The sequence below is a fragment of the Myotis daubentonii genome, chromosome 15, assembly GCF_963259705.1.
Source record: "Myotis daubentonii chromosome 15, mMyoDau2.1, whole genome shotgun sequence".
In the NCBI taxonomy this organism is placed as follows: Eukaryota; Metazoa; Chordata; class Mammalia; order Chiroptera; family Vespertilionidae; genus Myotis; species Myotis daubentonii.
Genome location: NC_081854.1, coordinates 612,396 through 628,208, shown reverse-complemented (window position 1 = coordinate 628,208; position 15,813 = coordinate 612,396). Strand labels below are relative to the sequence as shown.

At 49.9% G+C, this 15,813-nt stretch overlaps 1 protein-coding gene across 1 annotated transcript in view; it reads right to left on the bottom strand.

The window, feature by feature from the left end:
• Positions 1–3,793: 3,793 nt before the first annotated feature.
• The window catches only part of LOC132216448 (zinc finger protein ZFP2-like), a 34,131-nt gene continuing 22,111 nt past the window's right edge, over positions 3,794–15,813 (bottom strand). Inside the window, exons 2-3 of the mRNA XM_059665647.1 lie at positions 9,364–9,487; positions 3,794–8,101 (exon numbers count right to left, since the gene is read on the bottom strand). Of these exons, the coding sequence (XP_059521630.1) occupies positions 6,363–8,101; positions 9,364–9,484 (1,860 nt within the window). The 5' untranslated portion in view covers positions 9,485–9,487 and the 3' untranslated portion in view covers positions 3,794–6,362. The remainder of the gene's footprint in view (positions 8,102–9,363; positions 9,488–15,813) is intronic.

Below are 15,813 nucleotides of genomic sequence, written 5' to 3'. Positions count from 1 at the left end.
TCTCTCTCCACTTTCGCTCTCAAAAGCAATATAAATATTTTTTAAAAGAATGTCTATAATAATCTATAATAATAAAGGGTAATATGCTAATTACACCAGACATCCTTCTGTCCTTGCAGATGAAGCCGGGGCTGTGAGGGAAACCCAGGTCCTGGCTGCCTGCCAATGGCTGGAGGGAAGCCGGTGTTGGCAGCCAGGGGAAGGAAGGCCTATTCTTGCACGAATTGTGGGCATCGGACCTCCAGTATATACATATATGCATAGCCCATGGACATAGACAATAAGGTCGCCGGGGGCGGGGGGGGGGGGTAGCCTAGAAGTCATGGTGGAAGTTAGACAGAGGCAAAGGGGGAGGAGAGAAATGGGAGGAAATCTGTAATAGTCAACAATATTAAAAAAAGTGTTAAAATTGACCCAACAAAACCAAAATGAGTTTCGCCCGTCACTTTTTCTCCCAACCCTTGTAAGCAAAACCATGCCCGTGCCTGTGTTTTTAGAGGGTGTGCCAGGCATAACTGTGTTGGGGAACAGGAAGCAGCCTGGACCAGGTCGGCCTCAGGTTGGCCTGTAATGTTGGAGTTCTTGACTTCATGCTGAAAAGATTTCACATCGTGAATTCAGGAGATTTCCAGCACGTTTATGAAGCTGGAGATGATGAAAACAATTGTAGGCCCTCGGCTAGAACAAGCAGCAGCAGAGACTAGGCAGGGCTCCCAGGGCTCTAGGAACACTGTGGGAAATAAGGGAGCCAAGGGGGGCTGCGGTTAGCTCTCTGGACAATCAGAGAAAAGGGGTCCTTGAGCGCAGGTTCAGGGGCTCAGCCACGGATGAGCTGCTGCTGCTCCGTGCTGCCCCAGGTGCAGGTCAGGTTAAAAGCTTAGAAGAGCCCTGGCCGGTTTGGCTCAGTGGATAGAGCGTCGGCCTGCGGACTAAAGGGTCCCAGGTTCGATTCCGGTCAAGGGGATGTACCTTGGTTGTGGGCACATCCCCAGTAGGGGGTGTGCAGGAGGCAGCTGATTGATGTTTCTCTCTCATGGATGTTTCTAACTATCTCTCTCCCTTCCTCTCTGTAAAAAATCAATAAAAGATATTTAAAAAAAAAAAAAAAAGCTTAGAAGAGACCGGCTTGCATGGCTCAGTGGTTGAGCATCGACCTGTGAACCAGGAGGTCACAGTTTTGTTTTTTTTTAAATATCTTTTATTGATTTTTTACAGAGAGGAAGGGAGAGAGATAGAGAGTTAGAAACATCGGTGAGAGAGAAACATCGATCAGCTGCCTCCTGCACATCTCCTACTGGGGTTGTGCCCGCAACCCAGGTATATGCCCTTGACCGGAATCAAACCCGGGACCCTTCAGTCCGCAGGCTGACGCTCTATCCACTGTGCCACAGCAGTTTCTTCAAGGTCACAGTTTGATTCCCTGGTCAGAACGCATGCCCAGGTTGTGTGCTCCATCCCCACTGTGGGGCGTGCAAGAGGCAGCTGATCAATGATTCTCTCTAATCATTGTGGTTTCTCTCTCTCCCCCTCTCCCTTTCTCTCTGAAATCGTTCTCTCTCATCGGTGACTTTCTATTTTTCTCTCCCTTATTCTCTGAAACCAATTGAAATGTATTTAAATTCATATATATGTAGTTAAAATGTACATTTTAAGTCAATTATACTTAAAGTTTTAAATGTTTAAAACTTGCTACTTCCCAATTATTTTACTATTTTATTATGAATATTCTTGCACATATTTGTTCCTACTGTATCAGTATTTGGAAAATAAAACATCATGATGTGCTACTGAAGTATCTTATCATGCCCATGTTCAGCTGACAATGATGAGAGTATTTACACCAGGGAAACAGACAAATACTACAAACCTTGTCTTATTGTACTACTGAATACTTAAACTTAGAAAAGAATGTTAGCAATGCAGATTAACTCAATAGCGTATCTTACAAATGGGATTTAATGGCTTTTAGGATTAAATTTGAGAAAATACACCCAGCCAGTACAGCTCAGCTGTTGAGCATGTAACCAGGGACCAAGGGGTTGTTGGTTCAAATTCCGGTCAGGGCACATGCCTGGGTTTCGAGCTCGGATGTCTAGTGTGGATCTTGCAAGAGGCAGCCAATGGATTATTTCCCCCACTCACATATTTTTATCTCTCTATCAGTCTTCCTTCATCTCTCTAAAAGCAAAAACAGATTTTAAAATAAATAGGGAGCCACTGGAAAGCTTGCAGCTCTGTGGTGCGGCCAGGAGACAGTGATGGCCCTCCGGGCAGGGGGCACTCAGTGGCTTGTCTGTGTCCTGCTCTTCCCTCTGCTTACTGACAGCGCAGCCTCACTCATCTGGGATCTCAGGGAGCCCCGCAGCCGTACTGGCAAAATCCACATGTACCCGCGGGGCAACCTCTGAGCCATGGGTCACTTCATGGGCAACAAGAGTCTGGAGCCCCTAGTAGAGACAGCTCCCGACGTCTCTCTGGGGGACCAGAGACTGCAGAGGAGTCATGCTCTGCTCAGGATCCTCCTGCTGAAGCAGCTCACACCCAGCATAGTAGGCCGCGGGTGAGATGCTGCAGAAGTGACGGCATTAGTGAGGATGACATAACCACATGGCGTAGACTGTGGCACCCCGGGAAGGTGCTGAAGGGGACCTAGTGGCCCCATCTGGATGTAAGTTCTGGGCTCACATCTGTTACTGCATTAGTGTGATTTCTGGTCGGGTCACCAGCAATATCACTAGTGAAAGCACAAATTATGTTCCTGCTGTCTTTTTTGCTTCCCTGTTGAATAATATCCTGCTCTTTATAAATGAATGAATGACTGAATGAATGAATCTACAATAATAAAAGACAAAGACACTAATTGACCATACCTTTGCCACACCCTCAGCCACGCCCACCAGCCAATCAGAGCAACTATATGCAATTTAACCCAACCAAGATGGCGGCTGGCAGCCACGGAGCTGGAGCAAGCAGGAGGCTTACCTTCTTGAACGATGGAGGAAGCCAAGCTTCCCGCCTGCCCTGAGCTGGCTATGGCCGCCGCTAAAGGCAACAAAGTTTCAATTATAGAAGATAAACAAATCCCAGACACCTGCTTCCAGCCAGCCTCCACTGGGAGCTTGGGTGGCTAGGGGTTGTGGCCAGCCTGCAAACAGCCATCAGCCCCTCACCCAGGCTGGCCAGGTACTTCTATATAATAAAAGGCCAATATGCAAATTGGCCCAAACAGCAGAACGACTGGGAATGACTGGTCACTGTGACACACACTGACCACCAAAGGGCAGATGCTCAATGCAGGAGCTGCCCCCTAGTGGTCAGTGCACTCCCACAGGGGGTGCTCTGCTCAGCCACAAGCCAGGCTGCCAGCTGCCAGTACAGTGGTGGTGGTGGGAGCCTCTCCCGCCTCCTCAGCAGTGCTAAGGATGTCCGACTGCAGCTTAGTCCTGCTCCACGCTGGCAAGTGGATATCCCCTGAGGGCTCCCGGGCTGCCAGAGGCATGTTTGAGTGCCAGCTTAGGCCCATTCCCCCAGGGAGCAGGCCTAAGCCAGCAGGTGGTAATCCCCTGAGGGATCCTAGACTGTGAGAGGGCACAGGCCTGGCTGAGAGACTTCCCCCAAGTGCATAAATTTTTGTGCACCGGGCCTCTAGTAAATAGATAAATTTGTGGAAAAACAACTTTGCTTCCAGTACTCAAAACCTATGGTTCCATATGGCAAAGAAGTCATGGAGTCATTCAGGCATGAGTGAAATTCAAACATATGTGTTAGATGCGACACAGAACCTCTTCAGCTTAAAATAATAAATTTATTTAAACAATTTGAAAAGATGCTGAGCTGACATTTTAACAAAAGAGATAAAGACAGTGTAAATAAACTCATGAGAAAAACACTCACCATAAAAATTTCTTACATAAATGGGTTCCAGGGCTACTATTTAAAAAGGTTAACCACTGCATGTGCTGACAGGGTAGCAGAAAAACTGGAATTTTTAAAAAAATATATTTTATTGGTTTTTTACAGAGAGGAGGGGAGAGGGACAGAGAGTCAGAAACACTGAAGAGAGAGAAACACCGATCAGCTTCCTCCTGCACATCCCCTACTGGGGATGTGCCCACAACCAAGGTACATGCCCTTGACCGGAATCGAACCCGGGACCCTTGAGTCCGCAGGCCGACGCTCTATCCACTGAGCCAAACAGGTCAGGGCAGAACTTGAATTTTTATATACAGTGGGTTAGTGGGAAGGCAAAGAGAATGACCCTTCTGGGTCACAGTTCCCCATATTTTAAATGTAAAACATTCACCTACACTGCAATAGTTTGAGAAGTAAAACATACGTCTCTATAGAAACTGAAGATAATATTTATAAAACCCCAAAACTGGAAATAACCAAAACTTAGACCAGTAGATAAATTCAGTACCATAGAGCACAATACTACTCAGCAATAAAAAAACGTAACTATCCACATAAACATTAGTGTTGAATCTCAAAATAACTGTGTAGCATGGAGGTAACCAGTATTTGTTAAAGACTACACACCTTGTACTGCTTACAAAATTATGAAAAATAAGAACTATTCCACTGTAAAAGAAGGAAAATCCATGACTGCATGGAGGGCTGAGAAAGGCAGGGAGATTATAAAAGAGTAGTAAGAATATATAGGATGTGGCACAAATAGGTATAGAGTTGTTGGTATGGAAATTGATACAAGAATTACTAATATTACAGGAACAAGCTCTGTCAGTGAGCCTCAGCTGGTTGGGCACCATCCCTTGCCCTGAAAGTCACGGGTTCCATTCCTGCCTGGATGCCCTGTAGGTGGCGGGCAGGAGGCAGCTGTTAGCTGCATCTTTTCCATATCGCCATTTCTCATTCTCTGCCTCCTTCCCTCTCTTTCTAAAGAGCCAACAAATTATTTTAAGGATATATAAAATACTTATTTTTAAAAATGAGAATAAACTCTTAGTTTTGCATATTGACATCTTTAAGCCTACTTACTGGCAGCAAATATTGTCAAGCACTGAAGACAACTGCCATCAGAAGCAAAAGGAATCACAAAAGACACATCCTGGGACTGATTACAGGCTTATCCTGCCTCTAGCTTGGAGGTCTTGCCTGCTGAGCAAACCCCTAGATGGGTGAGGGGAATCCAAACAACTATCACATTATTTTTTCTGCCACTTATTTCAGCCACAGGAGACAGTGACGGAGGTCCTGAGAATGTCTGTACACAAAGATCACACAAGCCACAGTCCAATGACCATTTGTGAATAACATTGAGAAGAAGCACTTTTCATGTAATCTACTCCAGTCTTATCCACTCACTATGAACACAGTGTTTCTGTCCTAATTGTGGTTCAATCTAATGCTCAGTGTCTTAAAACCAATGGCACCAGCCTATGAAATTTTATATATTATGTTATCTGGCTCCTTTACAGTATGTGGGTAAGAATCCCCTGAAACATTGCCGAGAATTATGTAATAAATGCTGTGAATAGAGAATACTTTTCATATTGTTCACAGAGGCACAACAAAGGCCTCCTTTTCTGGGTGACCATGACACCACCAATAATACAGGCACCAGGCTGCAAATTAGAACCACAAAGTCATGCACACTTTCTCTCAGGGCCTTGTTCAGCAACATAAAATAGGCCAATATTGGACAACAAGTGCTGTTCTGATATCATGCTGTGCCTACCAAAGCACAAAAAGTTTGGGACCCACCATATCTGTTCACCTCTCCTTGCTGACAAAGCACTATTTTCCTTTCAATCATCCCAAGGAATTAAAAGAACCAACAGAATTAGAGGTACAAAAGAAAAAAACCTCTTTAAAAAAGATCATAAACCAGAGTAAAGGACAGCAGGATGGTGAATTGAAACCTGAAACAATTCCCCACAGCATAATGTGAGAACCACAATGTCCCTGTGAGAGGTAGCACTTCTTAGCTGAGGATGGGTGCTCTGGATGAAACCTGGGTCAGTTCAATTCTCTGGTCAGAGAGAAAAGAATGAAGATACAGTCAAGAGCTGAAAGTATTCATAAATTTCTCAAGCAGAAGGAAGAACACAGAATTCCCTTTCCCTGAGCACGCAGGGGTGGTGACTGATGCACACTGTTCAGGTGAGCCAGGTGGTAGAGGAGGTCACTTCAGCCACAATTCCTCGCAGTGACATCAATGAGGCAGGGATGCTGGGAAGTTAGCAAGTGCAATGCAGCTCTTCCAGGCCTCACTTCTACCTCAAACTTGTGAGGAATTTCACACAGTGTATGTTCAGATAACAAGGGTTTATACTCAGGTAAATAGATGTAAGTCTCCTGCAGTGCTGTAGAGTGAGGAAGATAAAACTTCCCCTGCACATTTAAGGCTCTGCTCCAATGTGAACTCTCAGATGTCTGACAAGAATAGGTTTGCTGCTAAAACATTTCCCACATGTACTACACTCGTACGGCTTTTCTCCAGTGTGACTTCTGTGGTGGTCCAGGAGCGAACGTCTTTGACTAAAGGACTTTCCACACTCACTACACTCATATGGCTTTGCTCCGGTGTGAACTCTGTGGTGTTCAATAAGCTTGGACTTTCGTCTAAAGAACTTCCCACAATCACTACATTCAAAAGGTTTCTCACCAGTGTGAATTCTCCTGTGTTCAGAGAGGTCATAGCTTCTCCTGAAGGACTTCCCACAGTCAGTGCACTCATAGGGCTTTTCTCCAGTGTGAACTCTCTTGTGGTGAAGGAGAGTATTAGTGCTCCTAAAAGATTTCCCACAGTCAGCACACTCATGGGGTTTTTCTCCAGTGTGAACATGGTGGTGTTCTGTGAGCTGAAAGCTTTGCCTGAAGGACTTTCCACAAACACTACACTCATATGGCTTTTCTCCAGTGTGAGCTCTCAGATGTCTAACAAGGCTAGGCTGCCATCTAAAACATTCCCCACATTTATAACACTCATGGGGCCTTTCTCCAGTGTGACTTCTGTGGTGCTCCATGAGAGAACGTATTTGTCTAAAGGACTTTCCACAATCACTACATTCATACGGCTTTTCTCCGGTATGAACTCTATGGTGTTGAATGAGGTTCCCCTTTCGTGTAAAGAACTTCCCACAATCACTACATTCAAAAGGTTTGTTGCCACTGTGAATTCTCTTGTGTTCAGAGAGGTGACAGCTTCTCGCGAAGGACTTTCCACAATCAGTACACTGATAGGGTTTTTCTCCAGTGTGAACTCTCTTGTGGATAAGGAGCTTACTATTTCTCCTAAAAGATTTCCCACAATCAGTACACGCATAGGGTTTTTCTCCAGTGTGAAAACAGCGGTGCTCAGTGATGTGAGAACTTTGCCTGAAGGACTTTCCACAATCAGTACACTCATAGGGCTTTTCTCCAGTGTGAACTCTGCGGTGTGAAGAGAGGTCAGACCTTTGTCCAAAGGACTTCCCACAATCAATACACTCGTAGGGCTTTTCTTTTGTGTGAACCTTTCCATGTCGAATGAGGTGAAAGATTCGTTTAAAAACTTTCCCACATTTGTCACACTCATATTTCACTTCTCCAGAGAAGGCACCCTGATGCTGAACAACTTTCTGGTTTTGGCTGCCAAAGTTTTCACAGTTACAGGTCTGCTGAACACTCTTTCCACCAAGATATTCCTGTGAAATCTCACTGCCACTGTGTAGGTCCTCAGTGTTGAGAGGGGCCTGGTGCTGGAGAAGCTCTGAGATGGCTGCGAATACTTTCCCAACCTCCCTACTGCCTGAAGGCACCCAAGTTAAGGAGAAGCCGCACCTGGTCACAAACGAGACCCTGTCCATGTCTTCTTTCCAGAGTTTCTCTCTAGTGGAATCCCTCTGTTGCTGGTGAGAGTCTACATTGAAACAGAAGTCTCTCTCACATGCGTCACTGAAGAAGGCTTTCTGCTCATAGTCTGCTCCTTGTGACTCCGTCAGGTGCACAATATTTTTTAACACCGAGACACACTGGTTACACAGAAGGGTCCTCTGGGTTGCTGGAGCTGTCTCAGAAGCCCTGACCTGTGATTCTCCTTGAACAGATATTCTCCGCTCAGGAAAGACCTCCTCATCATACGTTTTATGCCAACAACCTGAAAAGAGAGAATTGAGGAGGAACTGATTGTTGAGGGTGGTGACAGGGGAAGTTCCATTGGTAAAGTGTTTTGCACGTAATACATGGGTTCTATGCAATTCTCAGAAAATAGGAGATGTGCAGGAAGGATTAATAAGAAGCTGCTGTGAAGGTCTGGCCTCTGAAGGTGACTAAACAGGGAAGACCTCACCAGAAACATGACACACACATGGCAAGGACAATGTGAAGAGAAGATGCTCCCCACTCAGTTCTCTGTTAACAGTGCTCAGCAGGGCTGGTCTGCTGATGACAAGCTGGGCAAGCTGTGTGGAAGGTTGGTTATGCCTTATTCCAAGTAAATCCAATAAACAAGTACCACATGTTTGAGCACTTAAGCATGTATGTGCACCTCATAACACATGTGCAGGTACCTGTAGGAGAATATTGCACAGGGAGCAATGCAGAGGGACAGGTCATGCAAAAAAATAACAAAGGTGAAGGTGCCAAATGCTAGGAAGTCACAGATGAAATGGAAGTCAGCAAAGTGTCAAGTATAGGAAAGAGAGGGTAGAAATGGGGGGTAGCCAGTGTCACCTGCCACTAAACACTGTTGGAAATTCCCTGGTTCCTGGTACCATCTGACCATCACCATTATGTCATACCTTCCCCCCAGTTGTCACTCAGCAGGGCCAGACCAATTCTGACACCATCTTGCATATTCACCCTCTGAGATAACCAGGCTTCTCCCTGATCATCTACTCTACCAATGCATAAACCCTAATTATTCCAAGTATTAATGAAAGACAACGGAGGTGAGCAGCCAGCTCTGGCCTAGTAATCAGCTAAGGTAATATTACAAACAACAACTGGAGAAGGGTTTTACAATAGCCCTTGGTTCATGGAAGTGAAGAACATAACCTGGCACAGGCTGTCAGAAAGCACCTTCCCTAGAGGAAGGGGGAAGAAGGGAATAAATGTGGGTATTGTGACCCTCCCACGGAGAGGAAGAGGAAGGTGGGACCCATTAAGCTGCCTGTAAGACTCCAAGACACTTTCTGCACTTTTTGGGGCAACATGTCAGGGATGTTCATGGAGTCCATTGGTCAAGACCCTCCACACAGCTCAGCATAGGCAGCCACAGCATGTTTGAAAAGGCAGAGGCAGAAATCAGCAGAATGCTAGGCCTGGCTGTCTGCCTGTGGGAGAGAGAAAGCTATGTTTTGAGAATAAAGGAAGAAAGGACATCACATGGGAACACTAGAGCATATGAGAAGGTCTTACCTACAGATGAGACAAGTACAAACACTTCCAGCATCACGTCGCAGTACAGAAGTCTCTGAGCCTCATCAAGGAGCCCCCACTCCTCCTGGGAGAAGGCAATGGCCACGTCCTCGAAGTTCATATCCTGTCATAAGGAGGACAGTTCAGTCCATGATCAGCTTCTCTCCTAGGCTTTACTTCTATCATACCTCCCACTCTCCATACCCATCTCCTCCCTCTCCCATCATCTCAGAAAACAGCAGGCCTTGCATCCATCAGAGTCACTCTCTCCTTATATTCCTACTGATACTGTATCTTCCCACAGCAATAGAGCAGCTGCCCAGACTGATGATACCTGACCTCAGGGCCTCACATTTAGGGTCAACACAATGGGTGTCCCAACACAGGGCACAGATAAATGTTGGCCATAAAGAGAGATGTGAGTGATTTGACACTGGTTTTCTGGGGGCAGTGGTGAGCAAACTCATTAGTCAACACAGCCAAATATCAACAAGTACTTCTTGAAAACTGACTTCTGCGCAGGTCAATCACGCAGTAAATCTTTGCAGCGTCCAGCGCAGTGAGTCCTCCTGGAGACCTGGAGTCCTCCTGGGGACCTCATCACCTACAGGGTCCTCCTTCCCGCCCCACGAAGATTCAATCACACTGTATTTGTGCCCGTATGTGGTGTTTTGTGGAAAAGCCACACTCAAGGGGCATAAGAGCCATATGTGGCGCACAGGCTGCAGTTTTCCAACCACAGTACTGGGGCAATATCCTTGTGGTCCCACACATTCTCCAAGACCCTGAAAAACATGGCATCAGTCGTCACCCTTTCGATTCCAATCCTAGTGTGCTGAGGCCAACACTTTGCGCTACCTGTTCCACATAATTCTTCCTATCCCACCTCTCTCATATAGCTTCATTCCCAGAGTCACAACTTCAAAGACAACACATATATGCCATCAAGAGGAAGGGATGTTATCTAATCACCTTCTTTCCAACATTCTAACTCACCTCCTCTGTATGTATTACCCTTCTCCCATCCCCAAGCCAGTAGAGATTTTCAAGCCGAGGTGACACTGACGTCTGCTATCCCATTCCCATGGATCACTGTACCCGCCAAACAACAAGAGGCAGGTGTGCACCTATATGACACCTAAATTCTGCAGCTGGCATGAAGCGCCACAACACCCACCTTTTCCGGAATTACTCCAAAATTCCCCATGATGTATCATCCAGTTATCACCAGAAATGGGCTCAACCTTCATTCCTTCTATGTCAACATCAAGGATGTGTGGCCCGGAATTCACACTCCCTCTCCAAGGGCCATCACTCCTTCCCCCACACCTCTCTCACACATTCAGTGCTATGGCCCCAGCGCCCACAGACATCTCCCTGGTCTTAGTCATTACTCAGCATGTGTGTTCCAGAGACTGCAAGGCAAGTTCAAACAGTATCAACTACTAACCTGACTCTGATTGCCCACACCCAAGACCCTGCCTTCAGTTCTGCTATCAAGGCCTCCCTCCCAACTTGCTTTTCCCTTCCACCTCACCGATTGAGAACCGCATCAGATCTCAGTTACCCAGGGACCACCTCTACTGCTGCTGCACCTGATGTCCCTTCTCCGCTCACAGCCTATGGACCTCTACCTCATGCCCAGTGAGTCTCACAGATGCCCACTCATGCCCATGGGCAAATCAATCAAACCGGATGCAACACACCAGGCTACACAAAGGGTCACAAGAAATCCGGGTGAGTGTTTAAAAGTAAATATGCACCAGCCACAGTCTCACCTTTTTGGAATTACTCTTCTACCTCCAATAATAAAATCAGCAGTGATCCAGAAATCCTCTCTGGACCATACTATCTACTATTTTTTTTAAGTAGATTTCATCTTGAACTCCTCGTCACAGTTCCAGATGGTCATTGACTGGTCTCTGAAATACCTCATAACTTAACAGGAAAACATAAAAGATTTTATGTTCCTCATGGACATTACTATTCCCACTATGAATTTCCCCATCTCAGTTGATGGTGCTTTCATAACATCAGCTGCTATATCCAAACCTTCACATCATTTCTGATTCTTTTTTTTTTTAAATATATTTTATTGATTTTTTACAGAGAGGAAGGGAGAGAGATAGAGAGTTAGAAACATCAATGAGAGAGAAACATCGATCACTGCCCCCTGCACATCTCCTACTGGGGATGTGCCCACAACCAAGATACATGCCCTTGACGGGAATCGAACCCGGGACCCCTCAGTCCGCAGGCCGACGCTCCATCCACTGAGCCAAACCAGTTTTGGCCATTTCTGATTCTTACCTCTCTCCAATCCCCAAAATTAGGAAATCCAGGTGGCCACAGCTAAAACCCTGATCCATATGCAACTGCTTCCTCCACACCCACAACCACCACTGTGCTCCAGGTACCCTCACACTCACCAGCACTATCACAGCAGCCTCCGTCCTGGGCCTCCTACCACCGCCCTCACACCCATCCTGTGCATCAGGCTGCAGCCACAGGGAATCTAATGAGACCTGGGACAGCTCGCCTGCTCTACTGCTCCCGTGACCCCAATGACCCCATCACCAGCAGAACAGAAACCCACGTGGTCACAAAGCCCCTCTGCACTTGGTTCCTGTCCCACTGTTTCCAGTTCCTGTTCTCACAAAATGGACCCCTGCTCGTCCCTGAATCACCTGAGTCTTCGCTCCCAGCCTTTGCACATTCTGGAGCCCGTGCACGGAAGGACCTGTCACCCAGAATTCCACTGGCTGCCAAGACCAGCTGCCACTCATCTGACCCTTGACCTGGACTGAGGACTCTGGGCTGAGTGTCCCCGGGGCCGGGGCGGGAAGAGGGGCCGACGGCCCAGGACCCCAGGACCTCAGAGGCCACCAGAGAGTGAGGCCCTGACAGGAGCCCCCCAGCCCCGTCCCCCCGCGGCTCTGCCCCCGCAGGAACCGGTGGGAACTCAAGGGCTGAGGGCCGGGCACCCACCCCAGGACCCAGGGGCTCCGGCTGCTCAGGGCTCTGGCCCCGCCCCGGGCGGGTGATGCCCGCCTCCCTCGGGGCTCAGTCCAGTGCGCACCTGCCAGTGACCCCATCACCTACAGGGTCCTCCTTCCCGCCCCTGCTGCTGGCCTCTCCCTTCTAGACTGTTCTTCCTGGGAACCCCGCCTCACACAAGCTCCCTCACAACCACCCACGGCCCCGGCGCCCGCCCTCCCCTCACACCCCGGGTCCCCCACGAGGACTCACTGCGCTGGACGCTGCGCCCTGGGCGGCGGGACCCGAGCGGCGCCGGCCCCGAGGCTGGAGGGTCCGATGGGTGAGACTGAGGGGCCTCTGTCGGCGGAGAGGAGTCGGGGAGGCTCGGGGACCCCAATCCCGGGTGTTGGGGCTCAACCGGCCTCAGGCCCGCCCTGCGCAGCGGGGACCCTGACTCCCTCGCCTCCTCCTTCGCGCCACCAACGCTCAGCCGCGCGCTGAATCCTTCAGGTCCGTTACCGGAAGCCACAACTCACAAAGACCGCCCCGAGGACGACACCGGAAGTCCCGCCCTAACCGAAAGTGCAGGAATCGAAACGCGCCTATCTCAGCGGAAGCCGGCGCAGTGGTTTCTGGGTGATGTAGTTTTCTCCCGCAGCCCTGGCCGTGACCTTGGTGAGTGAAGGGGACGTGGCGCTGCCAGTGGCGCAGGGGGAGCAGATGGGACCAGAGGCCGGGTTCACGGGGACAGACGGACAGCCCCCCCCCAGGGGAGGGGGGACAGGGAGAGACCCCCAAAGAACATATGCACAGGGAATGGGAGACATCTCAACACCATCAACAATAAAAAGAATACACATTTTATTACAAATATACAATAGGGCTCAGCAGGCGCTGCTCAGTGGTGGACGCTGACCGATGAACCGGGAGAGCAAGTTCCATTGCTGGTCAGGCCCGTGCACGGGGCGCAGGCACAGTGTCCAGGGGTCGGCGGCCGCGCAGGAGGCCGCCAACCAGTGACCCGCCCCCATCTCCAGTCGTTTCATCTCTCCTCCCCTTCTTCTCTCTCAAATCAACGCAAAGAGTTTTTGTGGGAGCGAAGGGCCGGCAGGTGTCCAGGCCCGCGGCGGGGTCGGAGCTGGGAGCTGGGTGCTCTCCTGGCTGCTGCCCAGGCGGGGCCTGGGGAGGGGGCCCAGGGCGCGAGGCGGGTCGGAGCCTGACCTTTGCCAGGACCTTGTGTTGCCAGGTGCTAACCCTCCGCCCAGCTCAGCTGCCCCCGCAAGGCTTTCCGCCAGAGGAGGCCGCCCAGCACCTGCAGGAGGGGAGCTGGCGCCCTCAGTGTCCACACCCACATGACTCAGGTGTCCGGGCTGAGTGTCCCCGGGTCCCAGGGCAGGAGGAGGGGCCGACGGCCCCACGAGCACCACGACCTCAGAGGCCACCAGAGGGTGAGGCCCTGAAGTCACCTCCACTGCCCAGTCCCTTCAATGGCTCTGCACCCGCAGGATCCTGTGGGAATTAACGGGCTGATGAGGGCCGGGCACCCACCCCAGGACCCAGGGGCTCCAGCTGCTCAGGGCCCTGGCCCGCCCCGGGCGGGTGATGCCCGCCTCCCTCGGGGCTCAGGCCAGTGCGCACCTGCCAGTGACCTCATCACCTACAGGGCCCTCCTTCCCGCCCTCCTGCTGGCCTCTCCCTTCTAGTCTGTTCCTCTGGGCAGTTCTGAGAAAAGGCTAGAACCCTAACTCACACTATGTCCCTCTTTGGTTCAAAGCCATGGATGGCAGCAGCTCCCTGAAAACGGAAGGAAAACTCCTCACACAAAACTTTGCTTCCTCTTTGTCGCCTTTCGGGATGAGACGGACCTGGGTTTCCCCATCCTCCCTCCTCAGTCACACCCCACGGACTCACACGGTGGCTTTTCAGCCTGTCACCCTCTCCCACCATGTGGCACCCTGAAGCCACTCACTGTTCGGGCACTGAGACCTGGGCTGCAGGCGGGACAGGCACCCACCCCCCAGGCGGGAGGGCGAATGAGGTGAGGCCGGTTGAACTCTGGAAGCAGAGAGGCGTCGGGGAGGCAGGGAGGACACAGTCACAGCCTGTTGTGACTCAGCCAGCCTCAGAGACACCCTGGCCAGCAGGGACGCTGCTCTGACGCCAGGTGACCCAGCACTGGAGCCCCTGATGCTGTGAACACACTGCAAAGGCCAAATTCACCACCAGGAGAAAGACGCTGGGCGTCAAGCTCCAACCAGTGAGCACAGGGATAATGCGCCCCTCCTGGGCTTTCATTGGCTAAGCCCAGTCATCCTTAGCGCATGGCCCTTTGGGTAAATTAGCAATCTAGCCCAGCATGTGGCACTAGGATCCCAGTCACTCCCTGACCATTGCGAATGTTGTTCTGATCCAGGTCGTCCACACCAGCCAATGTGACCTCGGAAATGCTCAGGGCAGGCTCCCCACAGGCTGCCATCTGGAGTCTGTCACCCCTTCCCACACTTCCTCAGGGAGACAACACTGACCACCCCTGGCCTCACTTTTCCCCTGAGCTCCTATCACAGCTACCTGCCCCCTTGCTTGTGAGCTGTTCTTCACTAGAACAACCATCCAGCCTGAGAAAAGTTCTCATCACTAGGGCCACCCCTCAGCCCTCCCGCTCAAGGACCCTGCCCCATGTGCCGGTAGGAAACTCCCTCACCAACCTGTCCAAGGCCCCCAACCTCACAACTCCAACAACCACACACCCCAGCATCACACGGTCCCCCAGAGCCCAGGGTCCATCACCTGACTACAAGGGATGGGTTTGCTCTGCACAGGCCAGAATTAGGGAGGTGGGCACACCAACCAGAATGCACCACCCCCACCCCCCCAGTGTGGTATCATGTTGAGACCAACCCTGTCCTGCTGGGAACGCTTGCATTGCAGAATGTTCTCAGCGTTGAAAATACACAGAACCAATTCCTGGAAAACCCATGTGACATCTAGGACTGCAGGGCAGTGAAGGTGAGGAGGGCATGTGCTTTATTTTTAATAAATTCAAAGTAGAAAATTAGCCGAAACCGGTTTGGCTCAGTGGATAGAGTGTCGGCCTGCGGACTGAAGGGTCCCGGGTTCGATTCCGGTCAAGGGCATGTACCTGGGTTGTGGGCACATCCCCAGTGGGAGATGTGCAGGAGGCAGCTGGTCGATGTTTCTCTCTCATTGATGTTTCTAACTCTCTATCTCTCTCCCTTCCTCTCTGTAAAAAAATCAATAAAATATATTTAAAAAAAAAAAAAAAAAAGTAGAAAATTACCCCAAAAATGCAAAAATAGACTCAAAGAACACCAGCGGGTCTCAGGGGTGTATGTGAGCTGGCCAGAGGAAGACTTTTCCTAAGGGGAACTCAGAGGAAGACTTTTCCTAAGGGGAACTGATGTGGGGCCCAAAGCATCATGGGGCATCTCCCAGAGAAAGTAGATTCAGATG